At 48.1% G+C, this 9,618-nt stretch overlaps 1 protein-coding gene across 4 annotated transcripts in view; it reads right to left on the bottom strand.

The window, feature by feature from the left end:
- Nucleotides 1-7,215, bottom strand: part of RNF19B (ring finger protein 19B) — a 29,668-nt gene extending 22,453 nt beyond the window's left edge. The window contains exons 1-2 of one of the 4 annotated variants that reach the window (XM_023232247.2): nucleotides 7,099-7,215; nucleotides 5,732-6,886 (exon numbers count right to left, since the gene is read on the bottom strand). In XM_023232247.2, coding sequence (XP_023088015.1) covers nucleotides 5,732-6,366 — 635 coding nt within the window. In that variant the 5' untranslated portion in view covers nucleotides 6,367-6,886; nucleotides 7,099-7,215. Of the gene's footprint in view, nucleotides 1-5,731; nucleotides 6,887-7,098 lie in introns of those variants that run through there. The other 3 variants (XM_023232248.2, XM_026457196.1, XM_023232246.1) reach the window with 3 other exon arrangements.
- Nucleotides 7,216-9,618: the final 2,403 nt, after the last annotated feature.

Here is a 9,618-nt window from a genome sequence, read left to right as displayed (position 1 = left end):
TAAAAAAAAAAAAAAAAAAAAAAAAAAAAAAAGATGCTTGGAGACTGTAAAGGAACTTAAATGATAAGGATAGATCAAATAAGTTCTCAAAGACATAATGAGAAGTCATCTTATAGGTTAGGTAGTCAATGAATAGTTTTAAGCAGAGGAGCGATACAGATGTTCTCCTTTAGTACAAGTACTTTAGCAAATCTGAGACAGATGTATTGGGCTGGATGGAGGATGGTGTACGTGCACAAGAGGAGGGGGTGATGTGGAGTTGGGGAATGCAGGGAAAAGTTGTGGAACACGAGGTATGGAGCCAAATCAAGAGAAGAGGTTCAGGGAGGCTTCAGAAAGCAAAAATCCTCCTTCATCGACTGAAATTTGTCTTGTTCAAAGAGCTTGCTTGCTCTTCCCTCATAAATGTGCTAGGGATGAACAAAAGCTTCCTGTTTATGGAATGGTCCAGTCTAGCTGTCTGCAAAAGCCAATAGCTGATACTATTTCCTGGGATCAGGTGGGAGGAAGGATTCTGCAGGGGACAGAGGCAGCAATGAAAGGCTGGAGTGGTGGACCTGCACAAAGAATTTAGGTCAGCTGGGCGCGGTGGCTCACGCCGGTAATCCCAGTACTTTGGGAGGCCGAGGTGGGCGGATCACCTGAGGTCAGGAGTTCGAGACCAGCCTGACCAACATGGAGAAACCCTGTCTTTACTAAAAATACAGACTTGGCCAGGTATGGTGGCACACGCCTATAATCCCAGCTACTAGGGAGGCTGAGGCAAGAGAATCGCTTGAACCTGGGAGGCGGAGGTTGTGGTGAACTGAGATCATGCCATTGCACTCCAGCCTAGGCAACAAGAGTGACACTCTGTCTTAAAAAAAAAGAAGAATTTAGGTCAAGACAGCCTTATCCCTTCTTATTCATCTGTACAGAAGATCTGCCCCTGTATACCAGGAAATTTTCTGTTGCCTACTTTGCTCACCTGGCAGTCTCCTAGAGATTCTGAAAGGGTTTTAAGATTAGCAACAGGATACTTGAGAGGAAAACATTACAGTTACATGGTTTGGGGGTTTCTGAAGAGACATACTTGGGCAGAGACTCAAAAGGGTAAAAGATCAACTACATCAATTATTAGCAATGAAACACCAGGCCCCATATTTAAACTTCTCTGAACTGGTTTCTTGTTTATAAAATGCATTTGTCAATATCTACCTGGATGAGACTAAAATGAAATTATGTCTGAATGAGATTATAGTCTGAAGATTATAAAGAACTATAAAAAATCAGTTATTTGTATTTTGAACTAATTTTATCTCATTTGACAGCTTATTTTAAGATTATACTAGGCCATATTGTTCTTAGTATATTAAATAATAATGTGAGGCCTGGTACAGTGGCTCACGCCTGTAATCCCAGCACTTTGAGAGGCCAAAGTGGGCGGATCACGAGGTCAGGAGATAGAGACCATCCTGGCTAATAAAGTGAAACCCCGTCTCTACTAAAAATACAAAAAAATAAAAATAAAAAAATTAGCCGGGTGTGGTGGCAGGCACCTGTAGTCCCAGCTACTTGGGAGGCTGAGGCAGGAAAATGGCACGAACCCGGGAGGTGGAGCTTGCAGTGAGCAGAGATGGTGCCACTGCACTCCAGCCTGGGCAACAGAGTGAGACTCCGTCTCAGAAAAAAAAAAAAGAAATCATAATGTGAATGTTTTCCCACTGAAATTGGTTCCCTTATTTATGAATAAAATAAAATCATATTTGAGTATAAGAAAAGAAAAATCCAAATTTGCTCTATCCTACAAATATTCTGTAAACAAACCATGAATCTCTGAACGCATGGTGTTCTTGTTATTATGAGTAATTACAGTAAAATTAATGAATAGAACCTGTAAGATTGCTCACATGCCCCCCTCACCCTACCAAATGCACATACAAACAAGGCAGAGGGGAGACCTGATCAATTTGGCTGGCAAGAACTTTATCTGTGGGCAGTAAAGATAGTCAAGTATGGGAATAGGAGGTGACTGGGACTTGGACTTCTCTTCTAGTGTTTATCCGTGACCTTTACCAGCCCCAGAAGAATAAAATAATTTGTTTAAAAAGTAAAACAAAGGAGCTGGGTGCAGTGGTTCATGCCTATAAATCCCAGTTACTCAGGAGAGTAAGGTGGGAGTGAGTACTGCTTTAGCCAAGGAGTTCGAGGTTGTAGTAAGCCACGATCATGCCACTGCACTCCAGCCTGGGCACAGAGTTGAGACTCCGTCTCTAAAACAAAACAAAACAAAACAAAACAAGGGAACTATGACATCCGGTAAGAACACAGAAGCTATTTTTTTTCCTGGCATTAAAAAGAGGCAGCAATAATCCCAGCACTTCGGGAGGCCAAGGCGGGAAAACAGCTTGAACCCAGGAGTTCAAGACCAGCCTGGGCAACATAGAGAGACTCTGTCTCTACTACTACTACTACTACTACTACTACTACTACTACTACTAATAATAATAATTAGCTGGGCTTGGTGGCATGCACCTGTGGTCCCAGCTACTTGAGATGCTGAGGCAGGAGGATCACCTGAGCCCAGGAGGTTGAGGCTGCAGTGAGCTGTGATTGCACCACTGCTGCACTCCAGCTTGGGTGACAGAGCAAAACCCTGTCCCCCCAAAAAAAACAGATGCAAAGCAACTAGCCACATCCCAAGGGAGAACTCAGGCATCTATTTGGCAACTAACAGAATTTTAAAGTTACTCCCTGTAACCACTTTCAACTGAAGATCTCAAAACACTGTGTAAACATTAATGAAATCTCTCAAGTCAGGAAAGAATTAGGCCTATTTCAGATAAGAAAAATAAGGTAGGTAGGAGGCTGTTAACAACAGGAATCAGAAAGGAAACTAGACTCTAGTATCTTTGGCTTTCTCAATGTTGTCCTCCGGCTACACTTAATGAAATGCACCCAAGCAGCAGCATCCTCAATAATGGGGCTATGTTGATAAGCCAATGCTTTTTAAAACAAGGGCTGAGTGGAAGGAACATTGGCCTTGGTTGGAATTAAGACCCCTGTTTTAAGCCTGGTTTCACCACTTACTAGTTATATGACCCTGAACAAGTCATTCAATTTCCTTAAACTTTAGTTTCCTCATTTGTAAAACTATATCAAACCTATCTCACAAGGTTGTGAGGATCAAATTAAATTATATATGCCTGATGCACAGGTATTGAGAGGCCAGCTTTCTTTCTTTCCCCAAACTCCACCTTAAGTCTGTAGATGATACATATTTAAAAATACATAGCTTATATATATGACTATACATATAATTATCATTCTTTTAACTAATTAAGAAATAAAATCTGGAGGATACTAACATAATACTTGACTAAAATAAGAAATGGCCTAATTTTTTAATAACTTCCAACTAGTTGAGAGTTGTCACCAAGCTTAAAATTATTTTCTGTGCATTTTTATTGATGTGAGCAAAGACAGAAACTGACCTTAGAAAAATTAAAAAAAGGGGACCTTTTCCAGAAAGATGATCTGCCACATTTCTTAGAACTCAAGGAAACATCTCAGAAAGGAATTAATGTACTATTCCAAAATTAACTATGCGGTGTTTTGTTTTTGTTTTTTTTTTTTTTTTTGAGACGGAATCTCTCTCTGTCACCCAGGCTGGAGTACAGTGGCCTGATCTTGGCTCACTGCAACCTCTGCCTCCTGGGTTCAAGTGATTCTGCCTCAGCCTCCTGGGTAGCTGGGACTACAGGTGTGCACCACCACCCCGGCTAATTTTTGTATTTTTAGTAGGGACAGGATTTCACTATGTTGGCCAGGCTGGTCTCGAGCTCCTGACCTCAGGTGATCCGCCTGCCTTGGTCTCCCAGAGTGCTAGGACTACAGGCGTGAGCCACCGAGCCTGGCCTATGTTCTCTTAATATTCGTTTGGTTAAAAAAACAGATCAACAGTATCTGTAACACTTTAATATCATATAAATTAACCGCAGAGGGCCAGTAAGATCACCAGACATAAACAGTTCCATGAACCTAAAAGGTCCTTCCTGATACTTATTAACTGAAAGTGAAAGTTAGCCACCATAAACACCATTCCTTTGACCACAACACTTCAAAGTAATTTAGAAACCCCATCTCAGTGAGGTTAAATAACACACCCATTTCTAAACAAGTTTGGCAGAATTAAAAACAGAAGTTAACTCTTCTTACCTTTCTAGACACTCTAAGACAGCTCCTTTTGAAAGGAGACAACCAGCAGGATCATGGAGATCTCAAAACAACCTGGATATATAGGCTACAATTAAAAGTCCTTAACTCCTTTGAAGCTAAAGATCACACGACTTTTTACTAGCGTTCCATTTACACACTGCAAGGAGTCCCTAGCATCTTTTTGTCGCCAAAACACGACACACAAGAATAAAATTATCTGCCTAAGGTCACAGAGCAGGTAATGGCTGTCTGACTCCCAACTACTTAAAAGAGCCCCTCTTCCTGTGTGCAACCATTCATGGGATACACTGACAGTAACAATCAGTTAGACTTCTAAAGGTGGGGAGGGCGAGGAGGGTCTCCACTGAATGCTTCAGATAGGAAAATCTGGTGTATTACGTCTCTGCAGATATTGCATATTTTAATTCACTGCCCTTTAAAATTCAGCATACATGGTGCATTAAAAAGACTGTCATCAAGAACTCAAGATCAAAGGGGTTCAGAAACATAATTTATCCTACCACACCAACCTCTGGACATTCTTCTTCTCAGTGCCCCATTGAGTCTCTGGACAAAGAACACGTCTGTCCATCCCTCACCCTACCCAAGACAGTAAAGTAAGAACGACAGAGTGCCTCCCGATAACGTGGCACAGAACACACAGTGCTCAGGGTACCCCAGAGCCTATTCCCTGGTCACCTCCATCCCAACTTTCTGGGAGAACACGCCTTCTTCTGCAATGCTGCTAAGTCTGCCCCTAGCCAAGTGGACACACCCCTCCGACGCGCTGCCCCCCTCGGAATATTCTCATTCCCTCCTTGGCCAAATATCCCTTCCGCGCTCTTACTGAGAGATACTCCCCACCTTGGCCGGGAGCAGTAGCTCAGCCTGTAATCCCAGCACTTTGGGAGGCCGAGGCAGGCAGATCACCTGAGGTCAGCAGTTCGAGACCAGCCTGGCCAACATGGTGAAACCCCATCTCTACTAAAAATACAAAGAAATTAGCTAGGCGTGGTGGCGGGTGCCTATAATCCCAGCTACTCGGGAGGCTGAGGCAGGAGAATCGCTTGAACCTGGGAGGCGAAGGTTGCAGTGAGCCGAGATCGCGCCATTGCACTCCAGCCTGGGCAAAAGAGCGAGACTCCGTCTACCCGCCCCCCCCCCCAAAAAAAAATAGAGATACTGCCCCCACCTCTGGACAGAGGGCATTCCCCCAACAAAAAAACCGCCTCTCCCTGTCTCCTAACTTGATGGACAGCTCCCTTTGCCTCACCGAATGCTCAGCAGCCACCTCGAGCCCTGGGGCAGGGGGCGGGGTGTCGGGTGCGTTCACCCCACTAGTCTGGGCTTGCCTGATGGTTAGTTACCGGTTACCACCTCGCCGAAGCTGCCGCCTTGCTGGTTTCCCTGCTTGGGACACACACGCAGCGCCGAGGACCGCGCCTGGAGGCCAGCCCCACGCGGGGTCCCCGCTGCCCCAGCCACGCCCCTCGGCCGCAGCCCGCCGCCCCCCGCGCCACGCCCCCGCGCTCACCCGCAGTCCGGGGCCGGGCACCAGCGGCAGTCGGGGTCCGAGGCCAGGTAGCGACGCAGCATGAACTCCTCGTACTTGTGCATAAGCGGCGGGTCGGCGAGCAGCAAGCGGATGTCGTGCGGGTTGAGTCGCTCGCTGCACTCGGGGCAGCTGATGGGCACCCTGCTCTCGCTTATCTCCAGGCGCAGGTAGTGGCGGAGGCAGTCCCGGCACGAGCGGTGCGGACAGCTGAGGAGGCGCGGGGCCAGCTCGGGCGGCAGCCGCACCAGACACAGCGGGCACTCCACCTCCTCCGCGCCTGGGCCGCCGCCCTCCGCCGCCTCCTCATCGTCGAACCCGGGCTCCACCGCCGCCGCCGCGGCCTCCACCTCGGCCTCGGCGGCCGGCTCGGCGGGCAGCGCCTCGGGCGGCGGGGCCTGGGCCGCGGCAGGGGCCGGGACGGGCGGCGGCGGCGCGGCCGGGGGCGGCGGCTCGGCCTGCGGCTTGGCCCGGGAGCGGCGACCGCGGGCCGAGGCGGAGAAGACGCTGTGGAAGGTGAGGCGCCGGCGCCGGCCGCTGTTGCGGCACTTGGGGTCGGGCGCGGCCGCATGTAGGGATGTGGAGCGCGGTGACTCGGAGTCCTTTTCGGAGCCCATGGCCCGCAGAGGCCGAGGGGCCAGGGACGCCCAGCGCCGCCACAGCTCCCGCCTCAGTGCCCCTCAGCCAGCTCCCGGCCGCCGCCGCCGCCACCGCCTCAGCCGCCCTCCCGGAGATAGAAGCAGAGCAGCAACGACGAAGTGGTTATAAAGCCTCCGCCCCGCGCGCCGCTGCCCTGCGCAGGCGCTTCGCTCAAACACCTCACAACCCTCGCGCCCCGGTCGAGGGGTGCGCTGGGCGGGGCCGAGCGGGGTGGGGCCGGGCGAGCTGGGGCGGAGCTCCGCCTCCTGCCGGTCAGGTGGTTCCAGGGCCGCCATGTTGCGGAGACTGTGAGCGATCCTCGCAACTGCTCTCCCTCGTCTCCGACCCCAATTCCATCACCTCGACACCCAAGGTGGACTTTTTGGTTTGCCGTTCCTCACAGGTTGATTGCCACTTCCAGTAAATGATGGTTCAGGTACATTATTTATAAAAAGTACACAGGGGTTGTTCAGATGGTGACTCCCAACTGGTCCATTTCTGTTTATTAAGCAGACAGCATTAATTAATAAATAATATATTCATTCATTGAGTTTCTGCAAAGTGCGAGGCATTACTAAATGAAACAGACAAGGTCCCCTATTGCAAGGGATTTACAGAATAAACTTCAAATTTCTTAGTCTAACATTCACTGTTCTCTATGTATTTAATAAACTCTATGTATATAATAATCTATTTCTAGGCTCACTTACCATTCAATCCTCCTGGTATCTTGCTTACTTAACCAAACTTGTGGAAGGAGACCCAGCGTTTTCTTGCCTGGCAGTGCCTTTGACTTTCTTTTTCTAGTTCCCCATTCCTCTGACTGGGGGAGGATCTGGACCCTTCGGCTTCCTAGTGGGAGGCAGGCAAACAGATTCAACAACAGGAATGTATCAGGATTACATTCAGTTGCAAATAACAAAAGAAAAAAATAGCTTACGATTGAAATTTATCCTTTTTTTTTTCCCCCGAGACAGTTTTGCTCTGTCACCCAGGTTGGAGTGCAGTGGCGTGATCACAGCTCACTGCAGCCTCAACCTCCCAAGCTTAAGCAATCCTCCTACCCCAGCCTCCAGAGTAGCTGGGAGCCCAGGTGCGCCACCAGGCCTGCCTATTGTTTTTATTTTTTTCATGGAGAGGAGGCCTCCCCCTGTTGCTCAGGCTGGTCTCGAACTCCTGGGCTCAAGTGATCCTCCTACCTTAGCCTCTCAAAGTGCTGGGATTATAGGCATGAGCCACTGCACCCAGCCAGAAATTTCTCTCTTTCCGTGAAATTAAGTCCAAAAGTAGGCAGTTCAGGGCTGTTCAGCCATCCTCAGTATTTGGCTTCCAATGTTAAGGTTACCTCACTATGGTCCATATTCCAAACAGTGGGAAGGTAAAAGGGAAGAAAGATGCATCCTTTTCCTTTTAAGAAGACTGCCTTGGGGCCAGGCGCAGTGGTTCACGCTCATGCCTGTAATCCCAGCAGTTTGGGAGGCCAAGGCGGGCAGATCACAAGGTCAGGAGATCGAGACCATCCTGGCTAACATGGTGAAATCCCCTCTCTACTAAAAATACAAAAAATTAGCCGGGCGTGGTGGCGGGTGCCTGTAGTCCCAGCTTCTCGGGAGGCTGAGGCAGGAGAATGGTGTGAACCTGGGAGGCAGAGGTTGAAGTGAGACAAGATCGTGCCACTGCACTCCAGCCTGTCCAGCCTGGGCAACAGAACAAGACTCTGTCTCAAAAAGAAAAAAAAGAAAAAAAAGAATAAGACTACCTTGGAAGTCCCGCACATTTTTGCTCACATCTCATTGGCCAAAACATATTTACATGGCCATACTCAGCTGCAAGGGAGCCTGGGAAACATTCTCTTAACTGGGTACAATGTGCCCAGCTAACAGTGACTGCTCTGTTATTAATAAGGAATAGTAAGATGGGCCAGGCGCTGTGGCTCACACTTGTAATTACAACACTTTGGGAGGCTTAGGCAAGTGAATCTCTTAAGCCCAGGAGTTTGAGGCCAGCCTGAGCAACATGGCAAAACCCCATCTCTACAAAAAATAGAAAAATTACCTGGGTGTGATGGAGTGTGCTTGTAGTCCCCGCTATTTGGGAGACTGAGGTGGGAGGAATGCTTGAGCCTGGGAGGTTGAGACTGCAGTGAGCTGTGATTGTGCCACTGCACTTCAGCCTGGGTGACACAAAAAGACACTGTCTCAAAAGGTGGAAACCAGCTGTGATATTTAAAACCAGGTCTCCAGAACTTCAAACTTTTGACATAAAACAAGAAGGGGAGCCAACAAAGAAAACTGAAAAGCAGGGGCCAGTGACATAAAAGAAAAATTAAGCAGGCATGATGTCACAGACACCAACATAATATATTCCCAGAAGGGAGTGGTCAATTGTGACAAATGCTGCTGAGAAATCAAGAAAGATAAAAACAGAAATGTGACCACTGGATTTGGCAACACCAAATAGTCCTAAAGGAGGGGGAGAGTTTAATCCTCAAATAGGAAAGAGGTTTGATGCTGGATGGCTAAAACAACAATTAGTGTCTATATTTATCTGGCAGAATAGGGTAGACTTGGCTATGGTAACAAACGAGCCAAATATCTCAATGGCATAACACAACAATGGTATATCTTTTCCACTCATGCAAAGCTGGCTATGGGTTAAGGCACTCTCCAGGGTAGCTGTCCTCAACTCTCCTGGGTAACTCAGAGATCCAGACTACTTCTCTCTTGGGCTCCACCATCTCAATGCAAAGCTTTCAGTATTGCCTCAAAAAGACAGCTGGAGGCTGGGCACGGTGGCTTACGCTTGTAATCCCAGCACTTCGGGAGGCCGAGGCGGGCGGATCACCTGAGGTCAGGAGTTGGAGAACAGTCTGGCCAACATGGTGAAACCTCATCTCTAAAAATACAAAAGTTAGCTGGGCATGGTAGGGGCGCCTGTAATCCCAGCTATTCAGGAGGCTGAGGCAGGAGAATTGCTTGAACCCGGGAGGTGGAGGTTGCAGTGAGCAGAGATTACACCACTGCACTCCAGCCTGGGCAACAGAGCAAGACTCTGACAAACAAACAAACAAAAACAAACTGCAAGGGAAGCTGGGAAATGTAGGAAGAAACTGTAAGCCATTTAGTAAGCAGTAGTATCATCTCTGCCACAGTTCTCTATAGTCATATTTGACTCTGTTCTCAGTGCGCAAGGTCCTAATCAATTGCAGAGCCCCCTTAGAGGAGGTATAT

The sequence above is a fragment of the Piliocolobus tephrosceles genome, chromosome 1 (assembly GCF_002776525.5).
Source record: "Piliocolobus tephrosceles isolate RC106 chromosome 1, ASM277652v3, whole genome shotgun sequence".
Classification (NCBI taxonomy): domain Eukaryota; kingdom Metazoa; phylum Chordata; class Mammalia; order Primates; family Cercopithecidae; genus Piliocolobus; species Piliocolobus tephrosceles.
This window is presented reverse-complemented; position numbering and strand designations above follow the sequence as displayed.